We start from the raw sequence: 17,671 nt of genomic DNA on the forward strand, positions 1-17,671 counted from the left end.
AATTCTCCCCTTGTGATCCAGTAGTTGTTTATCTCTCTTTTTCTCAGTGTCTTTATTCTCCATCCTTTTGTCTTCTATATCACTAATTCTCTCTTCTACCTCATTTATCCTAGTGTTTAGAGCCTCCATTTTTATTGCATCTCATTAATAGCCTTTTTAATTTTGGCTTGATTAGATTTTAGTTCTTCTAACATCTTGTTCATATCCATACTGATTAGGTAGCTGGCAGTCAGTACTGCCTCTGTTCTCTTTTTTGAGGTGAGTTCTCTGTCTTGTCACTCTTGCAGAAAATGGTTGTTTTTCTATTTGCAAAGTTGCAGCTCTTCTTTTTCTTAGATCTCCAGTTGCATTCACAGGTGTGCTGGATGATTTATAGCTATCCAGCTGAATTCCTGGGACCAGATGAAACTAAGGTCTCCTATTCCTCCACCATCTTGGACTATCTCCTCCGACCCCATTAACACCAATTTTTGATTGGATCTGGAGCAACTGGGTTTCTCATTAATTGCTGAGGAAAATCTAAAAGGCACACCTCTTTGGAAAATAGTTTGACAGTTTCTTATAAAGTTAAATATATACTTTTTACTAATGTAAATAAATATGACTCAGCAAACCCATTTTTAGGTATTTATCCAAATGAAATAGAAACCTATGTTCACACAAATATCTGTATGCAATTCTTTATAATAATTTTATTTATAATTTTAGAAACAACCAAGTTGCCCTCAGATGGGAAATAGATAAGAAAAGCTATATTTTGTACCATAGAATATCACCCAACAATAAGAATGAATGAATTGCTATTGATGGACACAACAACATGGACAAATTAGAAAACATTATACTGAGTGAAATAAGTTAGACAAAAAAGAGTACATACTGTATGACTCCACTTATATGAAACTCTTGAAAAGTAAAAACAAATGTTTGAACAGGAATGCGAAAAAGGTTGACTGGAATGGGCCAGGAGTGAATCTTACAGAATAATGAAAATATTTTGTCTTGATTATAGTGACTGTTATATGAATGTATAGGAGTTAGTATTTTAATGGATGCATATTGTTTTATGTAAATTACAGCTCCATAAAGTTAATCTTAAACTAATATTGGAAAAACTTCCAAAACCAAAGGACATGAATTGCCAGATTGAAACAAGTCTCCCAAATGCCAGCACAGTGGATGGAAAATGATCCATAACCAGGTCCATCCTTAAAAGTTTTTAGGACACCAGGAGTAAAGAGTTCCTAAGGAATTTGACAGAGGGAAAAAAGGATAATAATACAAAGAATCAAAATGGAATCAGAATCATCAGACTTTTTTTATCTGGAACACAGTAGAAAAATGTCTCCAAAATTTTGAGGTAGAAATATTCTAAACCTAGAATTATATACTCCATTAATTTTCAATCAGTTATGAGGTATAAAATATCTTTGAACATGCAAGCTTTCAAAAAAACTTATGTCCCTTTCTCAGGCACCTCTTAAAGAATGAATTTCATCTAAACAGGATAGAAAACTAGGAAAAGGGAAGACATAGGATCTACGAAGCAGGAGAAAGTCAAAAGAAGTTCCCAGAATGAATATGAAGGAAATCTGAAGTGAAGTCTTAGAATAGTTTACCAGCCCAGGTTGTAGCAGGCTGAATTGGTAATAAATACATATAAAAATAAGCAAATAATCAACCAATATTTAACTCCAGGGAAAACAAAAAACAATCATAGTGTATTATGTGATTTAACTTTGAATAACATTTAAGTGAGCTTAATTACATAGTCAATAAATACTAATCATATCAACAATTTTAATTTAACTCTATTGACAGCATTGAGGAAGGGAAGTTTATTAGGGTTTGGAGTGGTACTTACAAGAATTATATCATCATGTTCCATAGTAGGAATTCAGTAGATAATTATCTAAGATTTAAAAATCAATAAATAACACCTGTTATTTAGTAATGTAGAGGTAAGTATATGTAGGAATAGCTATAGAAACTGAAAGTGGTTTTTTATAAGTCCTCAGTTTCTCTTTAAGTTTTGTTATAAAACTTAAGGTCTTTTTTTTATTTAAAGATTTTATTTATTTATTTGACAGCAAGAGAGAGATCACAAGTAGGCAGAGCAGCAGGCAGAGAGAGAGGGGGAAGCAGGCTCCCTGCTGAGCAGAGAGCTCGATGCAGGGCTTGATCCCAGGACCCTGAGATCATGACCTGAGCCAGAGGCAGAGGCTTAACCCACTGAGCCACCCAGGCACCCCATGGTCTTATTTTTTAACAGTGTTGATTGCATTGCTTTGATTTTAAAAAATCCAATTTAAAAATGACTGAATGACTGGTAAGGAATACCTGGTTAATAGAATTCTGTTATCATATATCACCATATCTCCCATTAGACTGAGAGCATTTAAGAGCAAGGAATTTTTGTTATTTCAGAATTCCCTAGAGTTCAGCCCAGTGAGTGCCTGGCACATAACAGGTACCTACTGTGTGATTACAGAATGAATGAATAATCAAAAAATAAAAAATATTGGGGCGCCTGGGTGGCTCAGTGGTTAAAGCCTCTGCCTTCGGCTCAGGTCATGATCTCAGGGTCCTGGGATAGAGTCCTGCATCGGCCTCTCTGCTCAGCGGGGAGCCTGTCTCCTCCTCCTGTCTCTCTCTGCCTGCCTCTCTGCCTACTTGTGATCGGTCTGTCAAATAAATAAAAAAAAAAATCTTAAAAAAAAAAATTCAACCATCTGAAGAAAGAATATAAACCATTCAGCAAGTTCCAGAGGCTGGACTATGCCAAAAGTTGCTTTTTCCTCCCATAAAGAGAAGATATCCAGGAAGTAAGGATGAAATTTCAAGTTCTTTTTCTTCCAGCAAAAAAGACAAGCAATTTAAAATGCCCTGCATATCTTCTTAGAAGAGTGAATATAGACTTGCCCAGGGTTCATTTAAAATGTGCTCTTGTGTTGTTGGTGGAAATGCAACATGGTATAGCCCCTCTGGAAAAGAGTATGGAGTTTCCTCTTTCAAAATGTTAAAAATAGAACTACCCAACATTAGTAGATGACGATCAACAACAGCCAAATTATGGAAGGAGCCCAAAGGTCCATCAACTGATGAATGGATAAAGAAGATGTGGTATATATACACAATGGCATATTAATCAGAGATGAAAAAGAATGCAATTGCTATTTGCAACAACATGGATGGGACTTGAGTGTATTACACGAAGCAGAACTAGTCAGTCAGAGAAAGACAAATGTATGATTTTACTCATGTGGAATTTAAGAAACAAAACAGATGAACTCAGGGGAAGGGAAGGAAAAATAAAATAAGATTTAAAACAGAGAGGGAGGTAAACCATAAGAGACTTTTAAGTCTAGAGAACAAACTGAGGGTTGCTGGAGGAGAGGTGGGTGGCTGAATGGGCTAAATGGGTTATGGGCATTAAGGAGGGCACTTGCTAGGATGAGCACTGGGTGTTACATCTAAATGATACATTACTAAACTCCTGAAACCAGTAGTACACTATTGTTAACTAACTTAAATTTAAATTAAAAATGATAATAACAATTAAAATATAAAACATACTCTTTGTGGTCCATTTCAAATCAACTTCCAATGACTTAGTAAAAGGACATGTTGAAGTTTAGCTACAGAATATTAACTTGTTTCTTGGAATGTATTATTGGGTTCACTATCTCCATTTTTTTTTTTTGCTTTTATTTTTCCATTCTTTATACTCACTGACTGAAGCTGCCCTAAAGCTGCTGACATCAAACCCTGTGCCATGGGAAAGAAAGCTCAATGTGCCACACATAAGGTCGTTGACATCCTTCCTCAAAGTCTTCAACAACAGACAGCTTTGTGCCATGGGGAAAAAGAAGTAGACATCATTAGAGACTCCTAACAAAATCCCTATAATTATCCAAGGTTTTTAGCACTTAGAGCAACTGCTTTTGTATGGACATCCATAGATTCCTTGTATACAGCTATCAAAAAAATACATGAAATGTGAAAAAAAGAAAAATAACTATCCCTAAGGATAGTTAAATAACTTCAAATCTTCCAATCAAGATTCAGGTTTGAACAATGAGAAAGATAGTTAAGAAAAATTAAAAGGAAAAGATATAACCACAACAAAAATTCTGGCAGGGCAACTTAAAGTTTTTGAGCTCTGTGGAAGGAATAAGAAAAGGAAAAAGAAAAAAAATTATTATTTATTTGACACAGAGAGATCACAAGTAAGCAGAGAGGCAGGCCAAGAGAGGGGGGAAGCAGGCTCCCTGTTGAGCAGGGAGCTCGATGTGGGGCTTGATCCCAGGACCCTGAGATCAAAGGCAGAGGCTTAACCCACTGAGCCACCCAGATGCCCCAAAAGAGTAGCATTTTGAGGGACGCCTGGGTGGCTCAGTTGGTTGAGCAGCTGCCTTCGGCCCAGGTCATGAACCCAGGGTCCTGGGATAGAGTCCCACATCGGACTCCTTGCTCGGCAGGGAGCCTGCTTCTCCCTCTGCCTCTGCCTGCCATTCTGTCTGCCTGTGCTCGCTCTCTCTCCCTCTCTCGCTCTGACAAATAAATGAATAAAATATTTAAAAAAAAAAAAGAGTAGCATTTTGAAAGGACCAGCATAACTACAGTGTGGAGAATAGCTTGGAAGAGGCTAGACTAGTTAAGAAGTGAGAGATGGTAGAAACTTGAATAGAGCTGGAGTAGAGATGAAGTAAGTAGACGCTCTGGAGAGCTGTTTGGAAATCAAGTGTACAGAACTTCGTGGTGAGTTAGATATACAGAGTATCGAAAAGGAGAGGTCAAGAATGATTCTCTGGCTTCTGCCTTGCACAACAGAAAATAGAGAACTCAAGAATCAGGTTCAGTGGAGAGGGAGAAGATGATGAGTTTTGGTCATATAGAGTTTGAGGTGCCTTTGTAGTCTTCTAGACAAAATATTAAATAGACAATTGGATATATAAAGCCAGAGCCCATGGACAGAAGAATATGGGTGTCTTTAAGATGTTGGTTATGTGATCACTTAAATGGCCATCATGAATGATATTGTCTAGATATGGGAGGAAGAGTATTTGGTGAAATGCCCAATGTAGTTTCCCATAAAATATGGTTCTTCCTGTCATGTACAGATGACCCTTCCTTCCTCAGTGTAACAGATGTTTTACTATTTTCATCAATGTGGCTATTCTTTTTCTGTAAAGGATATGCACATAAATGGAGATCATGGTGTATTAGACAATTGTTTTTCTAGCCATGATTTTATAGTCTGCTGTGGTCCAGGGAAGAAAAACAAGTTTGAAATAAATAAATGTAGATTCTAGAAAAGGAAGCAAGTGAATTGATCCCTGAACATCTGCCACAGGGTCTATGTCCTTGGAGAGGCTTTATAACATTGTCGCTGCACAGATATTCTTTGGGCTTTTTCTCAATTAAATAGGTTGTTTCCATGGGTCATTTCAGGTAACAGTCCACTGGTATAGCTCTTTTTTATGAAATGATTTCTCCAGTCTCAAAAGCAACTTTTATAGAATAGCTTATTTATATACTGGGGATTTCTATGGTCAGAAGTTTGTTACTTGTAGAGTCAGAGATTAATTCAGGATCCAGGGAGCCTGCAAAAATACCATTAGAGAGCAGTCAGTAAGAAAAGATGCTCCAAAGAAACTGAGAAAGTCTGAGATGGTAATGTATGGCTCAGTAATAAGGATAGCAGTGCCTGTTCAGGAGGACCAGGCTGCAGGGGTGCCCAGTGATTGAGGAAGCACAGTCAGTGGCCTAGACCCTTGTAACTCCAAATGTTGTCCTAAGACCAGCAGCATCAGCACCAGAAATGCAGAATCTCAGCTTCTGTTCCAGACCAAACATATCAGAACCTGCATTTAATAAATGAGATCCCTAGGTGATTCTTAAGCACATAAAAGTTTGATAAACACTGCTGTACTACTCTTTCAAGAAGTGTAGCGATAGTAGGTTTAAGAGAGGATGAAAGGAGAGCAAGGTTAGAAATGTAAATGCAAGAGAAAGAATACCCCAAGAAGAAAAGGCCTAGAGAAGGGAAAAGATCAAGAGGACTGATTAATTTGGAAGAAAAAAAAAATGGGACTCTTCCTTTGTTGACAAAAATAGGAAAGAGGAATGGAAGAAGTGTGAGACCAAAGACCGAAAACTGAGAAAACTCTGTGGGCAATGACCCAGTTCTCCCCAGTAGACAGCAAAGTCAACCACTGAGGAGAAGAAAGAGAGGTTTTAGGCCAAACAATACTCCATAGTTTAAATTCAGAGGGCTCTAGTTTAAATGACATTTACTTTTGGTTAACACTCCTTTGCATTCTTTCCTATAACTCCTTTAAATAAGTATTCATTAATCTATTAAAATATTAAAACTTCACTGACCATTTACAATAAAACTTCCATTTCTGTAAGTAGTTGATGAGCCATGAACTTCACTAAGGCCAATATTATATACCTTGATGACTTATTAAATAAACATCATGGTTGCAAAAATGTATAAAAATTTGAAAGAAGTTATATTAAAAAAAATCTTTACCTGCAGTGTTTATGTCTGCAAAGTTTGCTAAATCGATAAAATGATCTGAAAAGTTCATCTCAGTCAGATATATTAGTGATTTACTTCATTGGTTTTCTGAAGGCCATTTATCATGAAGTAAAGCATCTTCAGAATGAATGGTGGAAATAAAAAATTTGATGTGCCTGCCTCTCAGCTAAACTAAATATTTGATTTATAAGACACAAATGAACAAACCACTATGGCCTGTCATGTTTTTCCAGTTTCTAATTTATTCAACCTCTGCTCAATATTGATCCTGACAAGCAGAGTAACCCAAAGATAAATTTATTCACTCCACAGTTTAGTCAGAAACAAGCCAAAAATTATAGATTTTCCCAGGCAGATGATGACAAGCAGTCAGGGGGATGACAAATGGCTGTCTTTAGATTTAGTTAGGACAGTTGGACCAGACATTTCCAATAAAGATTGGAGCATGCTGGTCAAATACAGGTTCATCAGTGGCCATCATTAACTGTAGAGCAAGCACTGCCAGTTACTGCAGGCGCCTACATAGGAGGTTGGGCACCAGCCCTGCATGGGAAATAGAATCAGTTCCTCGGTATTTTGCAGCACTCCTCTAAGTGATAGCCTGACATGATCATTTATCAAACAGAGACTGTCCAGAAAACTGTCTGCTCCCTTTAGTAACACTGAAGGGCAGGAAAGCAAAAGCATTTTATTAAAGACAGGAAGGCAATGAACTACCAGAGCGTATCCAAAGGGTAATCATATTTCAGCAAAGGATTAGTTTAGTCTTAAATAAACACACACTGGAGGGAGTATGTCGCGGGTCATTTATCAACTGAGGAATAATTAACAAAACTCTACAGGATTCTTTTTATCTATATACATTTTAAGTTTTCTTCTTATTATTATTATTACTCAACTTTTGGGTGATGGCATCATATTCAACACTACAAAAACCCAATGCACAATTCTTTCCTTAGAGGTCTTAGACTAAGAGAAATACTTAAATGAAACTCTCACATAAAATAATCATGGCTGTATCTAATGCTGTTGAACAAATGCTGTGGAGAGGAAATAATCCAGGGCCCAAGACTGAAAGATGAAGTTACAACTTTTGAAGACAGCTTTCTTATAAGAAATCAACTACTACTCAGTGAGTCAGAAGCTTATTCTTCCCAACAACAATTTTTACACTCTTGATCAAAATTAAGAGAAAGGTTATTAGATAAGAAGTGGTAGGACAGACAAAAAGAAAATTAACATATTTATTAGTTACCTGCTTTGTTCCAGGCACTTTATTTATATGTGACAACTAATCCTAACTTTCATACTTTATAAGTGAGAACATAGACTTGCCTGAGGTCATACAGTAAACAGCAGGGCCAGGAAGATTGGGTTTGTCTATTTTTTTTAAAACCCCTATATTTTTTTCACAAATTACTTTTTTGGATATCTGAGAGTCTAGTACAGAACTTAGCCCATGATTCAATATGTATTTTGTTGAATAATGAAGTAGGTAGAACCGGAAATATTTTTACCATTTTATATAAGAAGACATTGGTCTCAAAAAAATGAAGAGAACTACCAGGTGCTCTGCAGTGGATACTAGATACCCACCCAGCTGTCCTTGTAATTATTCCCCTAAAATACCATTCCTTCATGTAGATAGAGGCATATTCCTGGATGTTCCAAATTTGTTACTTCCATGATGTGGAAGAGTTCTGTGGGGATTTTTTTTTCCCCCATGTAAGTTCTACATCCAACATGGGGCTTGAACTCACCCCCCTGAGATCAAGAGTCATATGCTCCACTAACTGAGCCAGCTAGGTGCTCCTTGTGGGGATTTTTAGTATGTGGAAGGGAACTGTTGTCAGCACTCATAGTAAAATAAATAAATAAATAAATAAATAAATAAATAAATAAATAAATATTTTCTGGGGTGCCTACACCTAGGTGGCTCAGTCGGTTAAGTGTCCAACTCTTGACTTTAGGCTCAGGTCATGAACTCAGGGTTGTGAGATCAAGTCCGGCACTGAGCTCTGCACTAGGTATGGAGACTGCTTAAGATTCTCTCTCTCTCTCTCTCTCTCCCCTCCCCTCCCCCTCTAAAAGCCAAAACTAAACACAAAAAAATTATTTTCTGAAATCTAAAGAATAAATGCAGTCTTATAAAAAAAAAAAGTTTTCCAAAAATGGAAAAATGAAATATCTAAGTAACAAGAAACATGGATCAAGCAAAGAATGAGACAGAAGGTACAAATAAGTTAAGTAGATATTAAGCTTTGAAGGTGAAGAAATGATACCAGGAAAAAAAATACCAAGCAATGCACTGCCAATTACTTTCAGCTTTGCAATTAAGAACATGTATGAATTAATCTATACTTTGTATTTCCTAAAATTTTCCTTTATATCCTATAATTTTGGTCTTGGCTTGAGGAGAACAAATGGAAGAATCATAGGTGCTTGCCTGTTGCTATTCTTCAGAATTTTCATTAGCTTTGTAATTCTCACCACCTTATTCTAAAGAAAAGTTATTCCCCTAGATGTATACAAGATCAATTAGTAGTATAGACCATTTTATTCAAAAAAGATTTATGGTACACCTTCTAAGTACCTAGAAAAACAGTAATTAGCTAGAAGAGCAATAATTACCTTTAAAAACAGTTAACTGGTATGAAAGAAATATTGATGATTATGAAATACTTGTGTCTTGCTTTTCCTTCTCTAATTATAGGATTTGGAATTTTTACTGAACAAGTTGATGAAGCTGTGGAGACTGGATCTAAATGGAAATCCTGTTTGTCTCAAACCTAAATACAGAGACAGACTGATACTGGTGTCCAAATCACTGGGTATACATTTATATTATATTAATATAATTTTCCTAGAGAAAGAGAACTGGTTAACTTTTTAGTTAATTTAATATCAAGCCTTGAAAAATATAAATATGATATTTGAATCTATGAAAGTACAATATTAAGTTCAATATTTTAAGTAAAAGCAAATTTAAAATTGAGAAATAAAACATGAAAAATATCTGTTGTTCAGAAATAATTAAGGTACCACATACCCTTTCTTGAAAAATGTGTAGAACTTGCTGACCTTTTGTCAAATTCTCATTGGCACAAATCCTCTGAAGATCCCAAGAGACTCTTTAGTTCTTGGATTTGTAGATAAAAATTAATCAAAGTATTCATTGCTTGACAATTGCCCTAAGAACGTACAGGATTCCTCTCATTTGAAAGGGGAGCAAGGTAGGGAGTCCTTTATGAGATCCTTAGAAATAACAACAGCCTGATTATGGGAATACTAGACCACAGCTCTTCACTAGGGACCAAGTTACACAACATTAAAGAGACAAACACTGCCTTCTCACAAAGGAGATTCATGAAAGAGTTTCCTATATCTGAACTTCTGTGACATGATATACTTGGGTATAAAAAACTAATGCATGGCAAAACCATTTCAAAGCTCATAGCTGTAGTAAACCTTGATTGATCATGATGTTATGCTGTGGTTCTCTTGGGGGAGGAAGGGGTTAACAAAGGGTATATCACAAAAATCCAAGATTTAAAAAAAATACATAAAAATATGTTATTTTTCAAATACATATTCAAGGATCACACCCTGCCCCCCACACTTGACCCCACCAGCCAAAAGAAGGAAACAGAAAATACACCAGGAAAACAGTCATGCGTAATTTCTGTAAGTTGTGCAAATGAATCTACAATAATGTACATTCCCCCAGCTCTCCATCTCCTTCCCTTCCTGCTTACCGCACACAATTCTATTAGTCTACTTTCCTTAGGAAGCAGAGTAAATACAACTAATGTTAGATGCTTAAGGACCTTCCTATGTTCATGGAACCATTTCTGGGAACACTTCTCATTATATAGTACTATAGGTAATGATGTAAAGGATGTGAAGAGAAGGTACTGATTTCCAAATAAATAGGATTTAGTCAAAATTTTTTTAAAAATAAATCTTTCCTAAACATATTTTGCGATTATAAAATTAATACACATTTCCCTTTTTTTTTTTTTTATTTTAAGTAGGCTCCATACCCAATGTGGGGCTTGAACTTACAACCCTGAGATCAAGAGCCACAGGTTCTACCAACTAAGTGCGCTAGTCACCCCTAAAATTAATACACATTTCTTATAAAAATGCAGAAAATAAGAAAAGAATATTAATGTCATTCATAATCCCATCATAAATCTGCTGTTAACACTTTATTATATGTCCTTTCAGTCTTTCCTCTTTGGTTCTAGCTTGTCTTTTCTTTCAATCTTTTTTTTTTTAGATTTTTTTTTTTTTTTTTTTTTAATTTGAGAGAGAGAGAACAGGCAGAAGGAAAGGGAGAAGCAGGATCCCTGGTGAGCAGGGAGCCCAACATGGGGTTCAGTCCCAGGATCCTGGGATTATGATCCCAAGGCAGATGCTTGCAACCAACTGAGCCACCCAGGCACCCCTAGAACTTGTCTTATTTTCATGTGTTTTTTTTTCCTAAATGAAAAACCAAAACCAAAAATGAATTGAAGACTTGGTTTGATGTGTCCCAGTAAAGACTGAGGAAAGACATGTTTTGTAAATAACCCAGTCCTCACCAAACAGAATGACAAGCCACACATTTGGTTTACTTAGCCTGAGTGAAAACAAATTTTGTGTTAAGAACAACTCATTAAGGGATGCATGAATATGAATTGTTGGAAATCGTTTAAAAGAATGGGACTTTCTGAACTGGCAGTATACCCACAAATGATGATGCTGTGTGGGCAATGTGAATTTTTCAAGATCTGAAATCTATAAAGTGAACAGGCAGCATTTCTTTTCCTCTATTTATGCCTTGCTGGCTTTAAAGGGTAGAACCAGACCCAGGGTAAGGATTCCAGTATTTTGCATATTTGCAGTATTATAGCAAGGACACCAAAATACCTTATTAATACTGAAGTGTTCATAAAATTCAACACCAGCCCTCACCCAAAAACTGAACCTATTCTAAACATAATTTCTTTCACCTTAATATATTTTAAAAGTTCTTTCTCCTTCAGAGACAATTAAGTTAATTTATTTTTAACTTCTCCAATGAAATTCTACAAAACAATAAAATGTGCCTTAAAGTTTATAATTAAAAAAATTACACTGTCAGTTGATTTTCTCAATAAAATCCTTATTAATTTCTTCATAATCTAGTGTGACCATTAACAGTTACCAAAAGCAATCTTTAAAGCCATATTGACACAGTAACAATGAACCATCGGAAAAGTGAATTAAGAAAACAATAGCACAAAAAAGTAAAATACCCGGGCACCTGGGTGGCTCAGTGGGTTAAAGCCTCTGCTTTCGGCTCTGGTCATGATCTCAGGGTCCTGGGATCGAGCCCCACATCGGGCTCTCTGCTCAGCAGGGAGCCTGCTTCCTCCTCTCTCTCTGCCTGCCTCTCTGCCTACTTACAATCTCTGTCAAATAAATAAAATCTTAAAAAAAAAAAAAGTAAAATACCTAAAAATAAATTTAACTAGTAAGGTAAGAAAAAAAAAAAGGAATTGTATACTGAAAACCACAAGACACTAATGAAAGAAATTAACAAATGAATGGAAAGACATCTTATGTTCATGAACTAGAAAATTTAATATTGTTAAAATTTCCATAATACCTAAAGCAATCAACAAATTCAGTACAATCACTATCAAAATCCTAGTGGTGTTATCACAGAATTGAAAATTTCACAAAATTTCACTAAAATTCATATGCAACCACAAAAGACCACAAATAGCCAAATCAACCAAGGCATCACACTTCCTGATTTCAAAGTATATGACAAAATACAACAATCAAAACAATAGTACTGGTGTAAGACAGATATACAAACAGAATAGGATAGAAAGCTCAAAAATAAATCCATTCATAAATGGTCAAATGATTTTCAACAAGGGTACCAAGAATACACAGTGGGGAAAGGACAGTCAAATGTTGTTGGGAAAACTGGATATCCACATGCAAAAGAAATCCACTCAAAATAGATTATAGACTTAAACAGAAGACCTGAAACTATAAAACTAGAAGAAAACACGGGAGAAACTTCATGCTATTGGTCTTGGCAGTGATTTCATGGACATGACACCAAAAAACACAGGCAACAAAAATAAAAACAAACAAGTATACTACATCAAACTAAAAAGCTCATGCACAGTAAAGAAAATAGTCGAGTAAAAAGACAACCTACAGAATGGGAGAAAATATTTGCAAACTATGCATCTGATATGAGGTTAAGCTCTAAAACATATACAGAACTCCTACAACTCAACAGCAAAATCTAATAACTAGATTTTAAAATGGGCTAGGGATTTAAAAAGTCACATCTCCAAAGACCTACAAATGGCCAAAAGGTATATTTTTTAAATGCTTAATATCATTAATCAACAGGGAAATGCAAATCAAAACCACAGTGAGGTATCACCACACACCTGTCAGATGGCTGTTATCAAAAAACCAAAAGACAACAAGAGTTGGTGAGGATGTAGAGAAATTTGAACCTTGTACAGTACTGGTGGGGATGCAAAATGGTGCAGCGACTTTGAAAAACAGTATGACAGTGCATCAGAATTTAAGAATAAAACTACTATATGATCTAGCAATCCCAGTTCTGTATATTCATTCAAAAGAACTGAAATTAAGGTTTTGAAGAGATATTAGCACTTCTGTGTTCACTGCAGCACTAGTCACAATTGCCAAGATGTAGAAACAACCTAACTATCCATTGACAGATGAATGGATAAAGATAACATGGTAGATACATATACAATAAAATATTATTCAGCCTTAAAACAGAATGAAATTCTGCAATATGTGACAACATGAATGAAACTTGAGGACATTATGCTAAATAAAATAAGCCAATCACAGAAAGACAAATACTGCATGATTCCACTTATATGATCTACCTAAAATAGTCACATTCATAGAATCAAAGAGTAGAATGGTAGTTGCTAGAGGCTGGAGGAAGGAGTAAATGGGGAGTTACTAGTCAGTGGGTATGAAGTTTCAGTGAAGCTACATGAATAATCTCTAGAGGTCTACTGTACAAAGTTGTACCTATAGTCAAAAATAGGTATTTTTTTATAAAGAATTTGTTTACAAAGTAGATCTCATGTTAAATGTTCCTACCACATATATTAAAAAAAATCTTCTGCACAACAAAGGAAACAAACTAAAAGACAATCTACTGAGTCGAGAAGATATTTGCAAATGACATATCCAAAAAAGGATTAGTATCCAAAATATATAAGGAACTTATACAATTCAAGACCAAAAAACCCACAAATAATCAAATTAAAAAGTGGGCAGAAGACATGAACAGACATTCCTCCAGAGAAGACATACAGATGGCCAATAGACACATGAAAGATGTTCAACATCGCTCATCACTAGGGAAATATGAATCAGACCTATAATAAGATATCACCTCACAGCTATCAGAATGGCTAAAAACAAAAAACAAAAAAAACAAAGAAAAAAACAAGAAACAACAAGTGTTGGCAGAGATGTAGAGAAAAAAGAACCCTCGTGCACTATTGGTAGGAAAGCAAATGGGGCAGCCACTGTGGAATACCATCTGGAAGTTCATTAAAAAGTTAGAAAAAGAACTATGATCCAGTAATCACACTTCTGGGTATTTACCCCAAAATACACAAAAACTAATTCAAAGGGATACATACACCCTTATGTTTATTGCAGCATTATCTACAATAGCCATATTATTAAAGTAGCCCAAGTGTCCATTGATAGATGAATGGATAAAGAAGATGTGGTACATATATACAATGGAATATTATTCAGCCACAAAAAAGAATGAACTTTTGCCATTTGCAACAACATGGATGGAGCTCGAGGGTGTAATGCTAAGCAAAATAAGTCAGTCTGAGAAAGCAAATACCATATCACTTCACTCATATGTGGAATTAAAAAACCAAACAAATAAGCAAGAGGGGAAAAAAAAGAGAGAGAGAGAGAGAGAAACAAACCAAAAAACAAACACTTAACTACAGAGAAGAAACTGATGGTTACCAGAAGGGAGATGGGTGGAGGGATGGGTGAAATAAGTGAAAGGGTTTAAAGAATGTACTTATCATGATGAGCACTGAGTAATAAATACAATTGTTGAATCATTACATTGTACACTTAGAATTAATCTAACACCATGTGCTAACTAGTTGGCATTAAAATTAAAAAGTTAATAATTTTAATTAAAAAGCGCCTGGGTGGTTCAGTGGGTTAAAGCCTCTGCCTTTGGCTCAGGTCATGATCTCTCAGGGTCCTGGGATAGAGTCCAGCATCGGGCTCTCTGCTCAGCGGGGAGCCTGCTTCCCCCTTCTCTCTCTCTGCCTTCTTCTCTGCCTACTTGTGATCTCTCTCTGTCAAATGAATAAATAAAAATCTTTATAAAAAAAAAACAACTCATTAAAACAAATCTCATAGGTCTTTGATCTTATGTCCATTACCTGGCTTCCCTTCCTGAACCACCTCTACATGATTATTTTCTAAAAGAAGAAATCAGGCTAACTAAGGCACAGTCTCCTAGTCATTTCTCAGCTCTGTCTGCATCATAAACATGAGGAAAAAGGGATCATGGTAAGAGATTTGGATTTTCATTCCTTAGCTCTATAACAGATATTTTATTTTATTTTATTTTTTTTTAAAGATTTTATTTATTTATTTGGCAGACAGAGATCACAGGTAGGCAGAGAGACAGGCAGAGAGAGAGAGAGAGAAGGAAGCAGTCTCCCTGCTGAGCAGAGAGCCCGATGCGGGGCTCGATCCCAGGACCCTGGGATCATGACCCGAGCTGAAGGCAGAGGCTTTAACCCACTGAGCCACCCAGGCGCCCCTATAACAGATATTTTAAAAATACGTATTGGTTTACACATATAACACCCAAAAATACACTAACAAATTATACAATTACTAATAAAAACAAATCTGGAAAGATAGCAATAAATCCAAGTGGTTGGGAAAACTAAGCATAAAAGAATGACCTTTAATATAAAATTGTAAGTACAAAGATGTTTGATAATAGAATATTTAGCCAATTTCTTACATTATAATTTGGAGAGTACCAATTTCAGTTACAATAAGTACATGGGACAATATATGGAAACAATTATACTTCTGGAGTTTATGGTTCTAGTTTATATTTCCAGTTTCATCACTTTATTTTGTACTTAGGATCTAACAATATTATGGATCATATTTAAGTAGCAATGTTAATATTTTCAGTAGTGCGGGGCACCTGGGTGGTTCAGTGGGTTAAGCCTCTGCCTTCGGCTCAGGTCGGGGTCTCAGGGTCCTGGGATCGAGCCCCGCATTGGGCTCTTTGCTCAGCAGGGAGCCTGCTTCCCCCTCTCTCTCTGCCTGCTACTCTGCCTACTTGTGATCTCTCTCTCTCTGCGTCAAATAAATAAATAAAATCTAAAAAAAATATTTTCAGTAATGCAATCAGTATCAGGATACTGTCACTTTCCCTGTAAGAACATGATTTAAAAAATTTTTACTACTTCCTTTTCACATTCTGGGATCCAGTAGAAGACATTACACGGATAATGAAAGAAAAATATGTAATTACCTTAAAAAACTACTATATAGCAAATTTTGTTAGAGATAGTCTTTTTATTAAATGAAGGCCACATGTATTCATGTAATTACATATAATACAAAATGTCCTATAAGGGAATAGTTTGATATTTTATAGTATATATAGTATATATACATATACAATGGAATACTATCAACCATTAAAAATTGTGTTTAAAGAAAGACATGGTAAAATGATTATAATACAATAATAAAAATTAGGATGTAATACTATGTAAATAGAGAATTCCAACCTTATATAATATATACACATACATAAAAAACAAAAAAATGTTAAAAATATACTGATAGTGGGTTTTAGTGATTATTTTTGTTGTAGAATACAGGCAATATTAATTTTTTTCTTTTCTCATTTTTTTGTATTTTCCAAATATCTTACAGCATATAAAAATTAAATTTTGTGTAATTTAAGATGCTCAACTTTTTAAAACTCTTTCAGAGGAACACAACGTAAACATAGCTAAAATCTTCATAGAACCAAGAGGCCAGTTTTGTGGGTTGTCCCTATCATATCCTATGTCCTAGGAAGTAATAGTAGCGCCTGGGTGGCTCAGCTGGTTAAGCCTGGGATATAATAAGCATTATTAATGTATGTGCTTTTAAAATACCATGCTAAATGTACAGAATTTCCTGTTCATCTTGACATAAAATATGTTTTGCTTTTTCTCAAGAATAATAACCATAGTATGGAAATGAATAGATAATATCTAAATTTTATTGAATATGATATTCTTATTTTTAAAAATTAAAATTTACATGTGGCCCTAGAAAGGAAACCATATATCAAATTGTTTACAATTATTATCTTTGTTGGTGATAGTTAAGGAGAGTCATGGATAGTAATTACAGAGTCTTTTTATGTTTTTTTCACCATGTTTCAGTTGTTTATAATAAGCATACATTCTCTTTGAAATCAGAAAAAAATAATTAAAAATAAGTAAAAGCTTAACAAAAACAAATAAGTTGTAGAAATAGGATATTTTTATAAGATATTTATTTCAGCCTCTGGTGTAATTTAAGTTCATGTGCCTTAAACCAGAAATACATATATAGTATTTTTTAACACATTTATTTTTTCTCTAGAATTTCTCGATGGCAAAGAAATTAAAAATATGGAAAGACAATTCCTAATAAATTGGAAAGCATCCAAAGATGCCAAGAAAATCAGCAAGAAAAGGAACAGTAAAACAAAGGATACAGGTAACTCATACTAGGTAAGCAAGCTGTCATTCATTAGTTAATCCTTCTACTAAAGGAGAGACTATTCTAGTCAACAACAATAACAACAACAACAACAAATGCCAAGAAATAAGAGGCTTTTGTTTAGATTTTTTGTTTAAGATTTGGGGGTTTTTTTTAAACTTATTTACAATTCCTAGGAAATTTTACCTATAATGTTTACATATGAAAATGATAGCTACTGTTAACAAAACTATGTTTGGTTCATATTGAGTTTGTGTCAGCTATGAAAACAGAGCCATGGGGTAGAGG

At 35.1% G+C, this 17,671-nt stretch overlaps 1 protein-coding gene across 1 annotated transcript in view; it reads left to right on the forward strand.

The window, feature by feature from the left end:
* The window catches only part of LOC111155354 (protein phosphatase 1 regulatory subunit 42), a 41,486-nt gene extending 24,092 nt beyond the window's left edge, over nucleotides 1–17,394 (forward strand). The window contains exons 5-6 of the mRNA XM_022515506.1: nucleotides 9,264–9,381; nucleotides 17,264–17,394. Coding sequence (XP_022371214.1) covers nucleotides 9,264–9,381; nucleotides 17,264–17,394 — 249 coding nt within the window. The remainder of the gene's footprint in view (nucleotides 1–9,263; nucleotides 9,382–17,263) is intronic.
* Nucleotides 17,395–17,671: the final 277 nt, after the last annotated feature.

This window comes from Enhydra lutris, unplaced genomic scaffold (assembly GCF_002288905.1).
Source record: "Enhydra lutris kenyoni isolate GAN:26980312 unplaced genomic scaffold, ASM228890v2 scaffoldscaffold41, whole genome shotgun sequence".
Lineage (NCBI taxonomy): Eukaryota > Metazoa > Chordata > Mammalia > Carnivora > Mustelidae > Enhydra > Enhydra lutris.